The sequence below is a fragment of the Canis lupus genome, chromosome 2 (genome assembly GCF_003254725.2).
Source record: "Canis lupus dingo isolate Sandy chromosome 2, ASM325472v2, whole genome shotgun sequence".
Taxonomy (NCBI): domain Eukaryota; kingdom Metazoa; phylum Chordata; class Mammalia; order Carnivora; family Canidae; genus Canis; species Canis lupus.
In genome coordinates this window covers 39,148,133-39,169,254 of record NC_064244.1, presented here as the reverse complement: position 1 = coordinate 39,169,254, position 21,122 = coordinate 39,148,133, and the positions used below count along the sequence as shown (strand labels likewise).

The window sequence follows — 21,122 nt, the reverse complement described above, 5'->3', positions numbered from 1 at the left end:
AGATATTATATTTGTATAGGTTTGCTTTAACAGGATAAACATTGTTTATAGTGGTTAGACTAGAGTTTCTCAACAATGGTTCTATTGATATTGTGGGCTGATAGTTCTCTCTTGTGGGAGGCAGTCCTATGCATTATAGGATCTTTAGCAGTATCTTTGTCTTCTACCAGTTAGGTGCCTGTAGAATATCCTCTTCACCCCCTCCAGTTGTGACAACCAGAAATTCTCTGGTCATTGCTAAATGTGTCTTGGGGACATAATCTGTTGCTACCTCCCACCTCTGTCATTTGAGAAACATTGCAGTAGGCTCAGCTTTCTTCATAGAAATAACAGATTTCTTGTATTTCTTACAGAGAAACAGAAAGAAGGTTGTATGTTGCTAGAGCTCAGGCTTTGGGGTCAGACAGATCTTGGTTCAAATCCTTTTTGTCTGCCAGTTCTTAGTTTTGAGACCTTAGACAAGTCCCTTAAATTCTCTGGGTCACATGTTTTTTCATCTATTAAGTGAGGAAGTTAATAGAACCTATATTTTAGGAGTGTTGTGAGGAGTAAATGAAATAATATACTTAACACACTTTAATGCTTTCTGTCAAAAAGTAGACTCGGTAAATGTTTTTTTAAAAATGTAAATTAGTGTCTTTCAGGCTGCTAGGAATGTAGTGGTTATTCTTGGAGTTTAGATTAATTCTTGAATCTTCTAGGCTACACATGCCTGCCTGAAGGCAAACTTTTAGTTTGTCCTATATTGGAGTAGATGGTATTCTTAGAAAAGCCTTTTTGTTCTAGACCAGAATCAACTCTCAGAGCCTTACGGTCTTTCACGTTTCAGAAATAATTTAGAATCTTGGATTGACCTTCACCAATCAAGTTATATCTGCTGATATGCTTGTAATTCATTGATTCCCTACTTTGGCTATTGCCATTGGTCAGAATGCCAGATCCATTGTCAATATCTGGATCCAACCAAATATTTCATCATTGATTGCAAAGTTTGATGATGTACTTTACAGAATCCAGTGAAACTGATTTGAAAACTTCTGTAGTTAGATGAATCTTACTAGCTTCAAGAGTTGGCTTTTTAGAAAACCAGTATTAGGCTTTTTTAAGTAATATATTTTCTTCAGTAATATTAGGGATGTGCCACGCATATTAGTGGTTTGAAACTTCGCAAAGTTGTTTTGTAAATCTGAGAATAAGAAAATAGCTTCTAGCGCTTTTTCATAGGAAAAGAAACAACTTGGACAGAAAATAAGAATAGTGTATATTAGGAATCATGTCAGGTCACTTTCATGTAAGTATAGCATGTTCTAGGCAGTTAGCTATACTTGTTTATATGAATTTGGATCTCGAGGATCACATTTAATGTGGCAAATATTTTGTTTCATTTTCAAGAAAATTAAGAAATTGTTTTTATATGCCACAGGATTATCTCAGTACCCATATGACTTAATTTTTTTTAATTTGTAGAAATTGTTTGTTTATTATTAATTCACCATTCTCTGAACTAGCTTTAAAGATGTGTTATCTTAGAAAATTAAATTTTTTTTTCTTTTGGGTTACCTGCAGGGATATTTCTGCACATTTGTTTGATTCCTTGTCAAAGTGAATTCTTTGGGTTTGCATATTAATTCATTCTAAATAAACAATGATAAAATCATATTTCTTTTATAAATGAAAACTCTGTCCTTCCAGTCTTTTCAGTGTTGCCTTAATCTTATCATACTTCAAGTGATAATTATTCTGAACTAATAATTTCATTAACAAGCAAACATAGATAAGGGAAACCATGAGTCCAAGGCCTTTCCTTTAGCTGTTCAAATTTGAAGATTTTATCAGTTGAGGGAAGAGTGATTGCTTTGGAGGAAATGTATTCTTTTCAACGTATCCTTAATGTGATTTTTGTTTTTCAAAACTTTTTTGGCTTTTAGGAAAATCTGGAGAAGATGGGACCTCGTGTTCTGGATTTGCAGCTAGAATTTGATGAACAGGCGGTGCTGATGGAGAATTTAGTTTACCTGACCAATTCCCTTGAGGTAAGACAGGCCAATGAGTTAACTATAGTAAACATAATCCAGTTGTTTTGTTTTATGATAAACCTTTTTGTAAACATCTCTGTCTTTAGTACCTTTACCAAATATAACTGTCAAAAATATTTTTGGAGGGAAATAGAATGGTGGGTACAGAAGTTGCAGGAAGAAAAAAATAATGTGATCTTACTCAGTGTATCAGTTATTTTATACATAAAATACTAACTGTATGTGCCTGGATCCCTCCCCCCGCAAATTCTCTTTAAAAACAAAATGAGAGGAGATATTATATTCAGATACTTTAGAAATCTCTCATTTATGGAAGAATTGCTTCTTTTTTTCCTTCTTCCCATTTAAGCCTCAGATGTACAGGATCAACTTAATTGGATTCCTTTGTTCCTGAGGTGTTATCATAGGTCCCTGCCTGACCCTGTTTTGTGTTGTTTCAAAGTTAATAATGTAATGAACACCCGTGAATGTATTACTAAACTCAAGAACTAAAACGTTACCAATAGCTTTCACTTATCTGGGGAGTTTTTCCCCATTCTATTTTTCTACCTCAATCACTTCATATATAGATCCTAAAAATGCTGTCTCTCAGATAACTTAGGCAGAATGAAAGATAATTTGCTCTAGGAAATTGTGTTAGATGACTCAGAAAAGTGATTCTCATAATAATGAAGACACTTGACTTAAAAAAATGCAGGTTTAGATTTTGAATAAAATTGTTCCATGAAATACAGGAATGGAAGGAAGTTATTTCTAAATAAACATTTTATGTCCTATAATTATAAATGAGTTAAATAATTCAATTACTAAATATTGGTAGGTATTTATTTTATGTATAATTTCTAAATGTTCATATATACTCATGGAGGTCAAAAAAAGTTTTTGAATTTTTTCACTGGGACAACGGGGACCCCTTATATTGAGGGTCATCTTATATTGAGGCATATACAATATGCTACATTTTTGAGTTTTTCTATTTATTTAAGTGAAAGTCTTTATAAAAAAATCAAAATTGAGTAAAGTCTTATTCTCAAATGCTAAGTTTCTGAACTTTTTTCATTCAAGTGGAGGTCTTTTATGCTGCTTTTCAGTTTCTCTTATACAGCAGATAGATGCCAGATTTCATTACAGAAAGTGGTAAACGTGACTATGTAAATAATAATACTATGAGATATTTAAGATGAGTGTGAAATAATTGTACATTTCATTTAATTTTATGTGGAAAATAATAAAATCACGCAGACCATTTTCCTAAGACTTTTAATTAATAATTTTTTTTAATGGACATTTAAATTATTTAGTCTTTTGCTCTTCAAACAATGTTGTGCTGTGGGAGCATTCGATCCTGAATTTCATAGAGCTCTCTCAGTCCTGTCCTGTGCTTGGCTGGCTTTTTGAGGAACGCACAGACCATTTTGTGTTAAGTGGAGAACCTAGCTTTGCTCTTTGGGGAAATGAGGAAATGAGGTGATGGTTAATTTTAATCATATTAAGTGATACTGATGACTTTCATTTTCCCTCCTTCTCTTTAGCTAGAACACATAGAAGTCAAGTTTGCCTCCGAAGCAGAAGATAAAGTCAGGGAAGACTGCTGTCCTGGGAAACCACTTAATGTTTTCAGGACAGAAGTAAGTTGAAAAGATCTCACGGAATCATTGCATTTTAGAGCTAGAAGAGACCTTAGATATTACATCCACACCCATCATTTAAAGATGGAAGGAAGTGAGGTGCAGAGACGTGAAGTGATTGTTTTGGTGTAGGCTACATAGTTTGTTAGAAATGAAGCTGAGGGATCCCTGGGTGGCACAGCGGTTTGGCGCCTGCCTTTGGCCCAGGGCGTGATCCTGGAGACCCGGGATCGAATCCCACGTCGGGCTCCCGGTGCATGGAGTCTGCTTCTCCCTCTGCCTGTGTCTCTGCCTCTCTCTCTCTCTCTCTCTCTGTGTGACTATCATAAATTAAAAAAAAAAAAAAAAATGAAGCTGGGTTTGAACTCTTCTAATTCCCTGGTTGGTGCTATGTTCACTTTCCCTTGGTCTTGTGGGTGACATCGGATGTTAAAATAGAATTTTCAAAACCTGATTTTTTTTAACCTATTTTTTTCTTTTTTTTAAATTTTAATTCCAGTATAGTTAACATACTGGAATTGTGTTGTGTGAGTTTCAGGTATATAATATGGTGATTCAGCAATGCTATACATTAGTCAGGGCTCATCATGATAATTGTACTCTTAGTCACTGTCACCTCTTTCCTCCAACCCTCAACCACCTCCTCTATGGTAACCATCAGTTTGTTCTCTATAGCTAAGAGTCTGTTTTTTGGTTTGTCTCTTTTCTGCTTTGTTTGTTTTGTTTCTTAAATATTCCACACATGAGTGAAATCCTATTGTATTTATCTTTCTCTGACTGATTTATTTCACTTAGCATTGTACTCTAGATCCATCCATGTTGCAAATTGGAAGATTTTATTCTTTTTTATGGCTGCGTAATATTCAAGTGTGTGTGTGTGTCCACACCATGTTGTCTTTATTCATTCATCAGTTGATGGACATTTGGGCTATTTCCATAATTTGGCTATTGTAAATAATGCTGAATAAATGTAGGGGTACATATATCTTTTTGAATAACTGTTTTTGTATTCTTTGCATAAATACCCAATAGAGGAATTACTGGATCATATGGTAGTTCAACTTCTAACTTTTTGAGGAACCTCTACACTGCTTGCTTGCTTGCTTGCTTGCTTTCTTTTTTAAGATTTTATTTGTTTATTAATGAGAGACATATTGAGAGAGAGAGAGAGAAAGAGAGAGGCAGAGACACAGGCAGAGGGAGAAGCAGGCTCCATGCAGGGAGCCTGATGTGGGACTTGATCCCGGGACTCCAGGATCACACCCTGGGCCAAAGGCAGGCACTAAACTGTTGAGCCACCCAGGGATCCCCCTCCATACTGTTTTCTAAAGTGGAGGCAACAGTTTGCATTCTCACCAACAGTGCACAGTGGTTCCTTTTTCTCCACATTCTCACCAACACCTATTGTTCCTTGTGTTGTTGATTTTAGCCATTCTGACAGGTGTGAGATGGTATCTCATTGACGTTTTTTGTTTTTTGTTTTTCATTTTTTTTCATTGTCATTTTGATTTGATGAGTGATGTTGAGCATCTTTTCATGTGTCTTTTTTTTTTAAGATTTTATTTATTTATTCATGAGAAACACAGAGAGAGGCAGAGAAGCAGAGAGGCAGAGACACAGGCAGAGGGAAAAGCAGGCCCCATGTGGGGAGCCCGACATGGGACTTGATCCTGGTTCTCCAGGTTCTCCAGGATCACGCCCTGGGCTGAAGGTGGTGCTAAACTGCTTAGCCACCCAGGCTACTATCTTTTCATGTGTCTCTTTGCCATCTGGATGTCTTCTTTGGAAAAATGTTTTTGTCTTTTGCCTATTTTCAATTGGATTATTTGTATTTTTAATTGTGGTTATTATTGGTGTTGAGTTGTATCAGTTCTTTATGTATTTTAGGTACTAACCCTTTAGCTGATATGTCATTTGCAAATATCTTCTCCCATTTTGTAGGCTGCCTTTTAGTTTGGCTGATTGTTTCCTTCTCTGTGCAGAAGCTTTTTATTTTGATGTAGTCTCAATAGTTTATTTTTGCTTTTGTTTCCCTTGCCTCAGGAGACATATCTAGAAAAATATTGTTACAGCTGATGTCAGAGAAATTACTGCCTCTGCCCTCTTCAAGGATTTTTATGGTTTCAGGTCTCACATTTAGGTCTTTAATCCATTTTGAGTTTATTTTTGTGTCAAAACCTGACTTTTATTAAAAAATAGAATGGAGGGACACCTGAGTGGCTCAGTCGTTGAGCCATCTGCCTTCGGCGTAGGTTGTGATCCCGGGGTCCTGGGATTGAGTTCCGCATCATGCTCCCCGTGAGGAGCCTGCTTCTCCCTCTGCCTATGTCTGTGTCTCTCTCTTTATGTCCCTCATGAATAAATAAATAAAATCTTAAAAAAAAATAGAATGGAAATTGAAATGTAATTTTTTTTTTAAAGTGAAGAGGAGCTTTCATACTTCAGATGAGTCTTGGTTTGATATTGTTATTCAAGGCTTTTTGGCTTTTGGCATAAACCAGATTGATGAATCATCTTACTTTATACTAGAACTGCTTTTTCCCCCTTATTTTTTGGCCAGTATTGGTGAAGATAAGCAGATTTTGGAGTTTTGGGAGATTCTGTTTATTTAATCTCAAAGAATCCATTGCCCAGTGGAGTGCAATTGTGAGTCTATAAAGTGCCCTGTTTTTCTTGAGAAGCGGAAGACTAATAAGTATCCCGTTACTTTTACCATGTTTAATTGAAAATGTAACAAAGAGGAAAAGCCTATTTTGAAAGAATAAGGTAATCACAATCATGAATACTCCCTGAATTTATCATTGTGTTATGCATACTCTCATTACATTAAAATATGGTAGCTTTTTAAAGTGCGGTCCTTGGGCCCATGGATAGGTACATAAAATAGAGTTCCCTATATAGATATTTGTTTGTTTTTTTAAGATTTATTTATTTTAGAGCGAGAGCAAGTTGGGGGGGGGGCAACGGGAGAGAAGCAGACTCCCTACTGAGTGCAGAGCCCATCCTGCAGCTCCATCTCACAACCCTGAGATCAGGACCTGAGCCAAAATCAAGAGTTGGGCACTTAACTGACTGAACCACCTAGGTGCGCCATAAATATGTTTGTTTGTTTCTTCCTTCCTTCCTTCCTTCCTTCCTTCCTTCCTTCCTTCCTTCCTTCCTTCCTTCCTTTCTTTCTTTTTAAAGATTTTATTTATTCATGAGGGACACAAAGATAGAAACATAGACATAGACAGAGGGAGATGCAGGCTCCTCATGGGGAGCCTGATGTGGGACTTGATCCCAGGACCCCAGGATCACAACCAAGCCAAAGGCAGAAGCTCAACCACTGAGCCACCCAGCTGCCCTCTTTTGACTTGAACTACTTTCAGACATTCTATTAACCTATTATGTCTTTACGTTTTTCATAAGACTTAGTTGACGTTTTCCACTTAAAATAATGAGCAACGTCTTTGACTATATATAGCTTTTATAATGTAGGATGTAGTATGGCATATGACTGAGGTTAATCCTGCCCCTGCCTTTTATTGGCTATGTGGCCTTGAGCTACTATTTAAATATTTCTGGTTTTCAGCTTCTCATCTGTGAAAAGGGGTTTTAAAGAGCTACTTTTCAGGAAATAGGAATAATGTCTACAAAATGCTTAGTACAGTGCCTGGTACATAGTAGAAATTCAATAAATGATGAGAGTTGAAGAAGAGAAAATATAATTATTGTTATTATCCATCATATTTTTTATCAATATTAATATATTACTCAGTCATTTTTATGTAGGCATTTGGTTGTAAGCATGAGCTTTTGTACATTTTTTCTTTCATATTTCAGTATCCCTTGGTCTTGATTTTAGAATACCAGATTTAAATTTTTGGTTGGACATTAAAATTTAGCAGAGATTTTTCTCTCCCTCAGCAGTATTCAGATTTGATTTCATGTAACAGTCATTTTCTCTTTATTTTCCTAGCCTGGTGTGTCAGTCTCCCTAGTGAATCCCCAGCCATCAAATGGCCACTTCACAACCAAAATTGAAATCAGGCAAGGGGATAACCGCGATTCTATAATCAGGCGTTTAATGAAAATGGACCGAGGCATCAAAGGTAAATGGTTTCCCAGAAATGCACATTTGACAGTAGTTTGTGGATATGATGAGTTCTAAGCAGAGGGCAGAAGGAAGAGTAACTGGCCTGCTTAGGGACAGCAGTGTCATGTTGTCCAAACAGTATTGGACTCAGAATCAGAAGGCCTATGCTCTCTTTGGGACATTGTAGCTGTGTAGCTCAGTGACTTGGCCATGTCACTTAGACTCTAAACTGATCTCTCTTTTAGTAAAATGAGGCTACTGGATTAGATATTTTTCTAAGACTGCATCTAGCTTTAAAATTGTAACAAGCAATTTCTATCTCTTGGAGGTTTTGAGATTGAAGGCACATGGTATACTTAGTATGTTAAACTAACCTGCCTGCTAGGTCTGTTCCTGGGGACAGAAGAGAAACAGGGTAAAACTTGTTGAGTGTCTGCCATGTATTTGCCATTTAATCTTTTAATTGCCCGAGAATGGAGAGGGTATTACCATTCCCCTTTTACAGATGATGACATGTTGCACAGAAAGGCTACATGACTAGCAGATTTCATTCAGGTGGTAAATGCTAGAGCTGGAATTCAAACTCAGGTCTGTTTGACTCCAAGATCATATTCTTTCTTCTAAACAATGTGTTTCCAGCTAAAATATGTAAATAATCTTAATTTCTTATCAAGATTAAGTCTAGATCTTCCACAATTAGACTTAATATAATTATTTATAGTTTTTTTTTTTTTTTTTTTTTTAATCACTCAGCCAGGTCTGAGGCTAAGCAGGGTGTGAAGGGAGTTAATGTATCTCTGTATTATTTTTCTACCAAATTATAAAGACAAATTAGTCTTGAGATTCCCTGTTGTGCATTCTCTCTCTTTCTCTTCTTGATGGCAATCAAGAGTTGATTGGGTCACATTCTATCAGTATAGAAATTTTCTGAAAAGGTTTAGAAATCCAAGACCTAATTTATGGAACTGTATTCAGGTCAGCAATATTACCTTAACATAGAAGACTTAAAATAGCCTTTTGGAATTCGTTCTACAGGTATTTTTTGTTCTCTTGAGGCTATTTATGCATCTTGTGTGGGCATTTCTTCGGACACTCTCAGTATAGTGTATGTAGTGTATATGGAGAGACTCTTCTGTATGTATGAGTGGTTTTGGGGGGCCCACAAAGTACTGTTCATTATGAGATGCTACATCTCTTGAAGGAGCAGGGCACTAAGCTATTCAAATACATGATCATAATCTAAGGAGGAACTGCTGTGTACAGTAAGGGAGATGTAGATAAAGTTTATAGCACAGAAAAAGGTGAGATTATTTACAGCTATGGCGATCAGGGATGTATTTACAGAGAAAATAACTGTTTGGATGGGACCTTGGAAATTATACCCAGGAGGGGATGTCAGCAGGGTGGATCTCTCGTGTTTCACTGTCTAGCAGCAGTACATTAGGGTTAGGGATTTTTCATTTGTAAACATTTTTTAAAATTGTGGTAAAATACATATAACATAAAATTAACCATTTTGGCCCTTTTTAAGTGTATAGTTCAGTGGCATCAAGTACATTTGCATTGTTGTGCAACCATCAATATTATTCACCTTCAGAACTGTTTCATCATTCCACACTGAGACCCAGTACCCATTAAACAGTACCTCCCCAGTCTCCGTCCCTATAGTCCCTGGTAACCACTATTCTCCTTGCTGTCTCTTTATATTTGACTATTCTGGGTACCTTGTGTAAGTGGAATCACAAAATGGTGAATAAGTGTCTTATTTTGCTTAGCAAAATGTCCAGGTTCATCCATGTTGTTAAAGACATTTATCCGTTTCCTTGGTAAACCATGTAGTGCCATCCTTAGAACTTAGAGGCCACAGAAAGCAGAACTTGAAAACTTTGAAATATGAACATACAGGAAGCCATTCTGTGACCTTCCTTTTGGCTTGTTTTCTACTGCATATATTTGGTCATGAGAAGATTTTGTAATAGGAAGAATACTGATATTTAAAGAACAATATGGTGGCTTTTAAAGAAAATAGATAGTTCTGTGGAACCACTAGGTAGGATTATTATGAAGTTGTAGCATGTGAGAGGATGTTTTCCTATATCGAAAACTGTAATTTGTAATGTTACAAGTGCCTCCCTTTTAAATACTCTCAGATACAGGACTGACAAGGTTCTTCAGGATTGTACTGGAATGTATTTTCTGTATCTCGTCTTTTCTCTCTGAGCCTCCGGCATAATTCTTACATCCTTTGTCATACTAGCTGTGAATAATATTAGCATAAGTGCTTTAAGTTTGACATTCGTAGCTGCTATGAATTTTTTAGAGTGGATAGAAATGTTAGGGTGGAGTTTGAAATTGATATTCCTTCAAGTATCTTCAGAAGAGCTCTAACCTTGAGACTTCTCCAGAAGCCCTCAGGATGCTTTGATATCTAAGGGGGCTAAGTGTATCGAGTGTATGAGACGGGAAGGGAGTGAAATTCAATAACATATTTCTTAGTCTGTTTGCTGCAAAAGCCAGTTAGTCGTCCAATTAGTGCCAATTGCATGGAGGGTGATTATGATCTAGGTCCAGGAGGAACTGGAGTGAAACCATTTCTCTCCACAAAGGCCACTGAGCAACTATTTGATGATAATGACTTTAAATCACTCCCAGCCCATGCCGCATGTGAACTGATAACATGGAGGTGAAAGGCTGCATTGCACATTATCAATCCCTAGGGACTTTGAGTCACTCTCATCTTTTCTCTAAGTGCCTCAATTCTTGTGTAGTCGCAGACTTAAACTTCTACATTTTCAATGATGAGAGAGGTCTGCGATAAGAAAAGAGAATAAAACCACTAAGAAAGCTCCAAGAATTATTGGCAGTAATGAGCTACATGGTGCAACATCAAAGCAAATATGTTTTGTCACTTAGATGCCTGATTGAGTATTAAGGCTTCTTTGAAATAGTTTGATTCAGAATTGCTGGGAATGATGAGGGAGGTCTGTTTCAGAGAAGAAGGGAGAAAGAGAGGAGGATAAAGAAGGAGAGGGAGACGGAGGGAGGCGTGGGAAGGGTGCAGATCTGCAGTAAAAGGCCTCATGCATAAAATCCGCTGGCTGAACTTCTCACTGCTTCCATAGCAAAATATTTAGTATCACCAGTGTGCATGTTGAATTGTAATAGCTATTAAAATGAATTGTATTCTTGCTCCCAAATAAGACTCTCTGGCAGGGTTTGCCTTCATGGTAGTCTTAGGTAATTATTCTGTAAGCTTCAATATCCCTACATTAAACTTGAAGTCTTTCAGTCTTTGTTTCCCAAAGAGAATATAATGCCTGGATAACTTGTACTCCTGGCATAGCCACCAGCTGCATTAATGTCTGCTTTTATGTCTTATCCCTCTCATGCTAAGCTTCATACTCAAGGCAGCATGAGGGAGTGTAGCTCACGGACCACCTAGCAGCCTGCTTTAGGAAGGGGTGGGAGCTAATTCAGAAAATACCTCCTATTTCTGTAGATTGGGTTAAGTATAACTAGCCATGCTACACTTAGAATGAGATATAAGCCCAGAATCAGCATTTGTAGTCATTTATGATGTTTTTCTACTGTATAAAATAAAAGCACTTGATGTCGGGATATCTCAAAATTGCTGAAATAAATAAATTTTTTTCAGGCTCAGTTGTTGGCAGGATTGTTGATCATAAATTTGTTCAAGGGGCAAATGCTTTCTTTGCCAGGAGCCATCTTATCAGCTTGCACAAGAGCAGATCAGGAAAATCTCAAGCAGGGCAGAGTTGGAGCTCATCCAGAAGCTCAAAAGTCTGAAAGCTGTGCCCTTTCCCCCTGTCCTTCTTCATCTCTCCTTGTATCTCATCAGCTTGGTAATACAAATAACTTTTCATCCTTTGAGCAAAACAAGAAACTGGCAATGCTATTTCTTAGAGTAGTAATTGTTTTTCTAGAAGTATCTTTCAAAAAAAAGCTACAACTCTCACAGTTTTAATGTATCCCAGGAACCAAGACAAGAAAGAGGAAAGAGTTTTAGACTTATTGATGGTTAATTGAAGCATATAGAAAGTGATTTGAGAAACCATTTAGGGCAGCCCGGGTGGCTCAGCGGTTTAGCGCCGCCTTCAGCGCAGGGCCTGATCCTGGAGACCTGGGATCGAGTCCCATGTCAGGCTCCCTGCATGAAGCCTGCTTCTCCCTCTGCCTGGGTCTCTGCCCCCCCTCCCCCCCTCTCTGTGTCTCTCATGAATAAATAAAATCTTTAAAAAAAAAAGAGAGAGAGAAATCATTTAGGATAATGCTCAAAAATATACTCAATCCTTCCTCTTGGTTTATAATTCCAGGTGTTACATAGAATCTCTATCTCTGAATCTTTGATCTGTGTAGAAGCTGACAGCAGGAAGATTTGTCAGATTTAGCTTTGCTTTCTGAGATTGAGTGTTATTTAATAATCTCGTGAAAATATCTTTTAGATAAACAACCAGTGTTTTTTAAACTTGAATTGTCAGGCTTAGGCATGGGTTTGAGTCAGTGGTTATAGGTAAATGCTCATATTGGTCATCTTTTTTTCTGTAGACCTTTCTAAAGTGAAGCTGATGAGATTTGATGATCCACTGTTGGGACCTCGGCGAGTTCCTGTCCTGGGAAAAGAGCACACTGGGAAGACTCCCATTTCTGAGCATGCTGTTTTCCACGTGGACCTCATGAGCAAGAAAATTCATCTCACTGAAAATGGGCTAGGGGCAGATATTGGTGATACAATTATCTATTTGGTTCATTAAACTCATGCAAATTGGAGATACATCCTGGTTTCTAGGGACATAACTATTCTGTGTCTTCAGATTAGGTGTGAGAACCTTAGACTGGACCTTAATAGACTTCATTTCCAACCATCAAATTCTGCCTGTAATCATATTTACACCAAGTCATCTTGGATTCCTGAACCTAATAAATTTTTTTTTTTTCCTTCTTGGGTCCTCTAAGAGAAGTAGTTTGTACCATACTTTTTTTTTTTTTTTTTTTTTGGTCTTTTTACAAATTATTGCTATTTCCCAGAAGCTTCTGGTCTTTCAGATTAACACAAAAATGACAGTATGTTTCTTTTTGAGGTGTACTTTATACTACTTATGAAGGCTAAGGATTATCTAATTTTTTATATTATATCATTATGGAGTTAGCTGTATTTCTTTTTTTAAAATAAAAACTAAATTAGACAGCTAGTTTTAATTTTTAAAGAACATAACTCATGATTTAAAAAAACACATGAGAATATTTTGACTTAAGTATTTTGTATAAAGAACAAATAGGTCTTATATTTAAAGAATTCTTTTAGCTTTAATGTATTCGATTAGCTACCAGTAATATTTTTTCAGGGCTAACATCAATAGTTTATAAGCAGTTTATAATGATTTACACTAAATTTGGTCATTTTAAAAAAGGGTTTTTTCTCCCCAGGAACCTGCATTTGTCAGATTTAGATCATGTCCACTATATTGCAAATTTGTTTCATTCGAGCCAAAACATCTTTTGATATTATCTGTGCCATTCTGCTTCATATGAGGGAAAAATATTAGGTATTGATTGCCACTGGAGAAAAAACATTTCTGTTTCTTTAAGGATTCAAAATGGGCAAAGATTGGGGTGTCTGGGTGGCTCGATTGGTTCAGCATCTTTCTCTTGATTTGGGCTCAGGTCATGATTTGAGAGTCGTGATATTGAGACTGTTGGCTCTCATAATCACCTGGGAATCTGCTTGAGATTCTCTCCCTCTGCTCCTCCCCCCACTCACGTGCACATGCGCTGTCTCTCAAACAATAAATCTTAAAAAAAAATGACTGTATGGGCAAAGGCCAATTCTGATAACCCTAAGGAACCTGAGTTCTAATTTTCAGGTTAAATCAAGAGATTTTACTGAACTATCTTCTTCAACAGTTTGACAGGTACTGGACCACACTGAATGCTTTATCATAGATCCATTGAAGTAAGTCATTGAATATTAGAACTCAAAGATCCCTTAGAGGACAAGTGCAAGTTATCATTTATCAGGTAAAGGCCAGCAGCATAGCATAGCATGTAAGGTTACATGCTCTGAAGTCAGACTAGCCAGGTTAGATTTCCACTCTTTCCATTTGCTACTTGGGTGATCTTGGCCAATTACTCAGACTCAGTTTCTTCATCTGTAAAATGGAAGTAATAATGTGCTTATCTACTTTCTAGGCTTATCAGAGATGTTTAGGTGAAACATTCTAGGAAAACCATATATATAGCATAGTACCTGGCAAGTGGTAAGACCTCAGTAGGTGTTACTGATTAATGATAATAATGATGATGATAATTAATAAAAAGCCCCAGGATGTATTGGTTTAAGATTATTTAGGCTGTAATCATGTCCTTTCTGTTGGTTTCTATGGGGCCACCATTTTGTTGTTTGCTCTCTGGATTCTTTTGCTGCTCCCTCACTGTGTATAGCCTTAATTATTCCCTAAATCAATTAATCTTTCCTCGTGCCTAATTACAAACTCACTTAAGTTTAACTTCGGTAAATTAAACTATATGTGTTTGGGGGAAAAAAACAAAAAGCAAACCAGGATGGAAAATAATTGCAATATTATGGATGATTATGCCTATTTCATTAGATGAGCCTACGAACCTCTGCTCCTTGGATTAAGTGTGAGTTGGAATTCATAGATCCTCTGTTCTTGCCGGCTTGAATCCTTGGTGCCTCTCTTAGAATGAGCATCTTGCTGGGCTGAATATGCTCCTTGTGTTTAAAGATACATAAGTTTTGTACATGGAAGCCTGCAAGCATGGGCCCATTGCTTGATCTGGTGCTCAACTAAAGAAGCAACAATTAGTTGAAATGCTGAAGAAAAGGCAGCCCCGGTGGCGCAGCAGTTTAGCGCTGCCTGCAGCCCAGGGCATGATCCTGAAGACCCGGGATCGAGTCCCACGTCAGGCTCTCTGCATGGAGCCTGCTTCTCCCTCTGCCTCTCTCTCTCTCTCTCTCTGTCTGTCTCTCTGCATCTCTATGAATAAATAAATAAAATCTTAAAAAAAAAAAAGAAATGCTGAAGAAAAACAGGCTGCATTCAGCTTACTGTAATCATAGGAGTTTGGTACCTTCCTAAAGGATTTGAATTCCTTTTAAGTTGTGAAATATGCACACACAAAAGTGAATAACAAATATATAACACATACTCAAAATATAAAGATTAAATTAACAAAAATATTAGCAACAGCAAAACAATTATCAACAGAGCAAAATCCTATATAATCACCATTCAATCAAAGAACAGCACAACGCCAGCACCTCAGAAGCCTACCTTGTGCCTCCTCCCATAAAGACAAGACTGTGTCCCAGTCAATGTACAATTTTTATACCTGCTTTTTTTAACTGACATCTTTAAAAAAGATTTTCATATAAATTCAATTTAATTAACATATACTATCAGATTTTTTTTTTCTTCACTAACTGTTTTTATACATGTTCTGTGTGAATCTGAAAAGAATCTGAAAAGAATGTTTAGGGCAGCCCCAGTGGCCCAGTGGTTTAGCACCGCCTTCAGCCCAGGGTGTGATCCTGGAGGCCTGGGATCGAGTCCCATGTCAGGCTCCCTACATGGAGCCTGCTTCTCCCTCTGCCTGTGTCTCTGCCTCTCTCTGTGTGTCTGTTGTGAATAAATAAATAAAATCTTAAAAAAAAATGAAAAGAATGTTTATTCTGCAATCATAATGTTCTGTATATGTCCGTTAGGTTATAGTTGGCAGATTGAACTGTTCAAATCTGTATCCTACTGTTTTGTTCTTTTGGTTTGTTTTTGAGAGGTGTACTAAAATCTCCCAAGGTCATGGATTTACATATTTTTCCTTATAGTTCGTATGGTTTTTTTTTTTTTGATGCTGTTATTTGATGTATATAGATTTAAATTCTGTTATCTTCCTGGTAAACTGAACTTTTTCTAATTGGGTAGTGTTCCTCATTTTTAGAAATGTTTTTTGCCTAAAGGCTATGACATTAATATAATGACATCAGTTTTCTTTTGGTTAGTGTTGATGTGGAATATCTTTCTCCATCCTTTTACTTTTAACCTTCTGTGGTTTTATTTTAATATTTTATTTTGACAAATTTTAAACCTACAGAAAAGTTAAAAGAATTGGCCAATAAACATCCATATATCTATCACCTAGATTTACCGATTGCTGCATTTTGCCACCTTTGCTTTCTCTCTGTCGAAATATACATTTTTTTAAAATAAACTTTTTATTTTGGGATACTTCTAGATTTATGGAAAAGTTGCATCTATTGTACAGAGAGTTCCTATACACTCTTCATAGTTTCATAGTTTCCCCTCGTGTTAACAGACATCTTATATAGCCTTGGTTCAGTTGTCGGAACTAAATAATTAACATTGGTATTTTACTATTAACTAAATTAGAGCTAAATTATAGGCTTTATTTGGATTTCACCAGTTTTTGCACTGATGTCATTTTACTGTTTTATTATTGTAGGGTCTAATCCAGGATACCATTTTGCATTTCGAATATACTTACAAAAAATTCTGAACCATTTCACATTAAATTACACACACCATGCATGACACCTTACCTTTTAATACTGTAGCATGTAACTCCTAAGAACTAGGACATTCTCCTGTATAATCACTATATATGTGTGTGTATGTGTGTGTGTGTGTGTGTGTGTGTGTATATGTATATACATTTGCTCAAGAAATTTAACATGATGCAGTAATATTAGGTAATAAGCTTTCCTAATAAAAATGAAGTAATAAAATTTCCCCAGTAACCATTAATAATTTTTTTTTTAACTCTTAGGATCTAATCAAAGATCAAGCATTAGATTTTGTGGTCATGTCTCTTCACCTTCAAGCTAAGACAGTTTCTCTACTTTCTTTTCTTTTTTGGTATTTCATGACTAACATTTTTGAAGACTCCATGGCAGTTGGTAGTAGTTTGTCTCACAATCTGAATTTGTCTATTTTCTCATTATTAGATTCAGATTTAAAATTCTTGGCAAGGCTAATGACATGGGTGATGTTTTCCCTGTATCACATTAGGATTGGTATGTTGATATATTATTGGTGGATTTCTCCATTGAAAAGGTTCTGTTTCCGTTTTAAAATTAATAAGGTGATTATTTGGAGACTTATGTGAATATTCTGTTAGCTACAAACTGTGATGAAATGGCAGGATTCACTGGTCATGTTTCTGCCATTTATTATTACATGGATAGTTGTAATAAGGTAAGTTCTTAATTTTGTCATTTCTTTTGTATTTATTAGATATAGTTCTTCTGTAAAGAAGAGGTTTCCCTTTTGCTCTCAATTGTTTTCTTTCATCGTTGTTTTGAAATCACTGGACTGATGGATTCTTTTTTTTTAGACATGCTGTAACCTCAATAAATTTACTCATTTGGTCTCTTAGTGATTTCAGAATTGGAAGTTCAGTACTATTATTAACAACAAATCTACTAAGTAGAGTTCAGGTTTTTTGAATAAGTAAAATACACAGTTCAAAAATAAAAGATTGATCCATTTAGAGAATTTTTTCTCTCTTGCACCATATTCCCTTCTATACTCTGTAGCTAACCACTCTCATTAGTTTCTGCATCGTCTCTTCTGTGTTTCTTTTTCCAAAAATAAGTAAATATTTATACGTACTTTCTAAAAGCTGAAGTATAATTGACATACAATGTTACACTGGTTTAGGTGTATAGTACAGTGATTCAGCAAGTCTGTACTTGCTTACAGGTGTAGCTCCCATCTGTCACCATAATGTGCTATTATCATCCCACTGACTATATTACCTGTGCTGCACCTTTCATCTCAGTGACTTATTTGTTCCATAACTGGAAGCCTGTATCTCCCACTCCTCTTCACCCATTTGTCCATCCCTCCACCCTCTACCCTCTGGCGACCATCATTTTGTCCTCTCTCTATATGTAATTTAATTTCTCTTTTGTTGTACAAAAAGCATCATGTTATATATAATTATTTTACACATTGCTTTTTATTTTTTTTTTTTTTTTTTTTTTTTTTTTTTTACACATTGCTTTTTAAAGTTAACATAGCTTGGATATTTTTTCACTTTAGTTCATAGAGATCTTTCCTTCTCCTCCTTTTCCTCCCTTCTCCCTTCTGCCTCTTCTTTTCTCTCTGCCTTGTGTCCTACTGCTGTGTCCACTCGTACCAGTTTATTCATCTCATCTCCTATGGATGGCACTTAGATTGTTTCTGAGCTTTTGATATTTTACAGACTTTGTATAGAATTATATAGTGAGTAACTTTGTGAATATGTGGTTTTATATTTGTAGAGGCATATCTTTTTTTTTTAGGATTTTATTTTTAAGTAATCTCCACCCAACATGGGGCTTGAACTCACAACCTCAGATCAAAGAGTTACATGCTTCACTAGCTGATCCAGACAGACGCCCCTGTGGAGGTGAACCTTGGGAGTAAATTTCTAGAAGTGGGCTTGTAGGTGCAACGGCAAATGAATACGTAGTTTTGTTAGTCTGTAATCTGGGAAAAAGCCTATAATCTGGGCAAAAAAGGCATTTGTTAGCTTGTAATTTGGACAAAAAGAAAATATAGCAGGTCTAAAGGCTCTGAGGCAGGGACATGGTAGCTGGTGTGCTGAGGGGATTGCATGGAGGCCCCATGAAGAAACAGAAATGAGAGGTGGCCTGAAGATCATATGCACTAGTGGCAGAGCTAAGCTAGAGCCTTGGCCTCCCTACTTGCAGTTCATTGCAATACACACCCAACACAGGGCTTGAACCCACAACTCGAGATCAAGACCCGAGCTGAGATCAAGAATCAGACACCGAACCATCTGAATCACCCGGGCGCCCCCTGCAACACACTTGTTAAACAAAGAATGCATACATGCAAAACAGGAATCTATTTGACTGAGGGCAGTCATGTTAGGGCTATAAGAGGAGGGAGAAGTTCATATGGACCGAAGTCCGATGAGACTTCAAAGATGAGGCAGCACCATAAAGGAGGGCTGGGCCTGGAGTAGAGGTTGAAGCAGAGCAGATCCACCTCCCCGACTTTAGAACTAGGTGTGGATAAGGGCCTGGAGCTGAGAATAAGTATGTGGTTGGTGGGGAGTTAATGCCAGGAATAGAATGTTTATCTGGGAGAAATGAGAGGAAAATTGAAAACCAGTAAGTAAATTGGGCCTTGTAAAGATTCTCAGATTCCAGGATGAAATTTGAAGTTGATTTGTCTGCACAGTCACTGCAAATTTTTGGCATAGGGATGAGGTAGTATGTTCTTGTGTTTTCTCTAGTTTGTGGTCATTGTGTCCATCTCTTTTTATCTTTTTAAAAAAATTTTTTTTTAAGATTTATTTATTATGATAGACAGAGAAAGGCAGAGACACAGGCAGAGGGAGAAGCAGGCTCCATGCTGGGAGCCCGATGTGGGATTCGATCCCGGGACTCCAGGATCGTGCCCTGGGCCAAAGGCACCAAACCGCTGAGCCACCCAGGGATTCCCGCCCCCCCCCCCCTTTTTTTTAAGATTTTATTTTCTCATGAGAAACAGAGGCAGAAACAGAGGGAGAAGCAGGCTTTCCATGGGGAGGCTGATACGGGACTCAATCCCAGGACCCAGGATCATGACCTGAGCCAAAGGCAGATGCTCAACCACTGAGCCACCCAGGCGTCCCCATCTCTTTTTATCTTGAAAAATTCATTCATTCAGTTGTTCTAGTGACTAGTAGAGATCAATGTGCCTGGCTCTGGTAGGCCCTCCTTGTTATCTGGTACTTTGGTTACACTGTTTCCTCTCCTTGCTGTCTTTGCACACAACTTCATCTCTGTATTGGAAAATACTCAGATGCCACCCAAGACTTGCAGAATCAATTAAGTGTTCTAATTGCCCACTGTTAGGCTTACAGCTTGATTGGTAATAAGGTGGGCACCCCTCCTCTCACTTCCAGAAAGCAAAACAACAGAATAAGATGTGATCCTTACTCCTAAGGGCTTAGGAATGTGACAGAGGAGTACTCACTTCACTCTGGAGGAGTAAATGGTATTTTATTCTTCTATCCCTCATTTTCCTTACCCTGGGATTCAGTCTAGAGCTGTGCTGTGCAGTAGTTTAGCCACTAACCCCCTGTCTAGAGCACATGAGAGGTGGAGAGTCTCAATTGAGGTGTGCTGTAAAAATGTGGGACATGGGGATCCCTGGGTGGCGCAGCGGTTTGGCGCCTGCCTTTGGCCCAGGGCGCGATCCTGGAGACCCGGGATCGAATCCCACATCGGGCTCCCGGTGCATGGAGCCTGCTTCTCCCTCTGCCTGTGTCTCTGCCTCTCTCTCTCTCTCTCTCTCTCCTCTCTCTCTCTCTGTGACTATCATAAATAAATAAAAATTAAAAAAAAAATGTGGGACATGCTTTCAGTTCAAAGACTTGGTATGACAAAGAATAGAAGATACCTTGGTAATAATTTTCTATTGTTTACATGCTAAAATAATGTTTTGAATAAATTGTGTTAAAATACTTTAAAATTAGTTTCACCTTTCTTTTACTTTTTAAAAATATGGCTACTAGAAAATTTAAAATTGCATATGTGGCCTTGCATTGTATTTCTTTTGGACAGTGGCCTAGAGACTTGATGAAATTTAGGTCAAACATTATTTTGTACTGCATCATACCAAGAGGTCCATAATACGAGTTTTGTCCTACTCTTAATGACATTAAATTTGGTATTTTCCAAACCTCTATAACTCTTTTAAAGTTCCATTTTGGGGATCCCTGGGTGGCTCAGCGGTTTGATGCCTGCCTTCGGCACGAGGTGTGATCCTGGAGTCCCGGGATCGAGTCCCACATCGGGCTCCCTGCATGGAGCCTGCTTCTCCCTCTGCCTGTGTCTCTGCCTGTCTCTGTCTCTCATGAATAAATAAATAAAATATTAAATAAAAAAATAAGGTTCCATTTTGATCACTGTCAGAACTTTCCATTATAAAGGTGTATGTGTATGTATATATGTATTATATATATAAGGTATATATTTTTGAAATCAATTCCAGGGTTTTTATTGTAACAATACTAAAAAACCAAAACCAAAACCAAAAACCTCAGAACTTTCCATTTTAAAGATAGATTTTGGGCAGCCCGGTGGCTCAGTGGTTTAGCGCCGCCTTCAGCCATGGGCGTGATCCTGGAGACCCAGGATTGAGTCCCACGTCAGGCTCCCGGCATGGAGCCTGCTTCTCCCTCTGCCTGTGTCTCTGCCTCTCTCTCGCTCTCTCTCTGTATCTCTCATGAATAAATAAATAAAATATTAAAAAAAAATTAAAGATAGATTTTGAGTATTTCTGGAATTCTCCAGAGATCCAGAGTCCGTATGGACTCAGCTTA

The 21,122-nt window shown here is 37.4% G+C and overlaps 1 protein-coding gene across 4 annotated transcripts in view; it reads left to right on the top strand.

The window, feature by feature from the left end:
* Nucleotides 1-12,702, top strand: part of LARS1 (leucyl-tRNA synthetase 1) — a 75,098-nt gene extending 62,396 nt beyond the window's left edge. For all 4 annotated transcript variants that reach the window (XM_049102400.1, XM_025447010.3, XM_049102396.1 and 1 more), the window contains 4 exons: nucleotides 1,929-2,033; nucleotides 3,569-3,664; nucleotides 7,626-7,758; nucleotides 12,309-12,702. In XM_049102400.1, coding sequence (XP_048958357.1) covers nucleotides 1,929-2,033; nucleotides 3,569-3,664; nucleotides 7,626-7,758; nucleotides 12,309-12,514 — 540 coding nt within the window. In that variant the 3' untranslated portion in view covers nucleotides 12,515-12,702. The remainder of the gene's footprint in view (nucleotides 1-1,928; nucleotides 2,034-3,568; nucleotides 3,665-7,625; nucleotides 7,759-12,308) is intronic.
* Nucleotides 12,703-21,122: the final 8,420 nt, after the last annotated feature.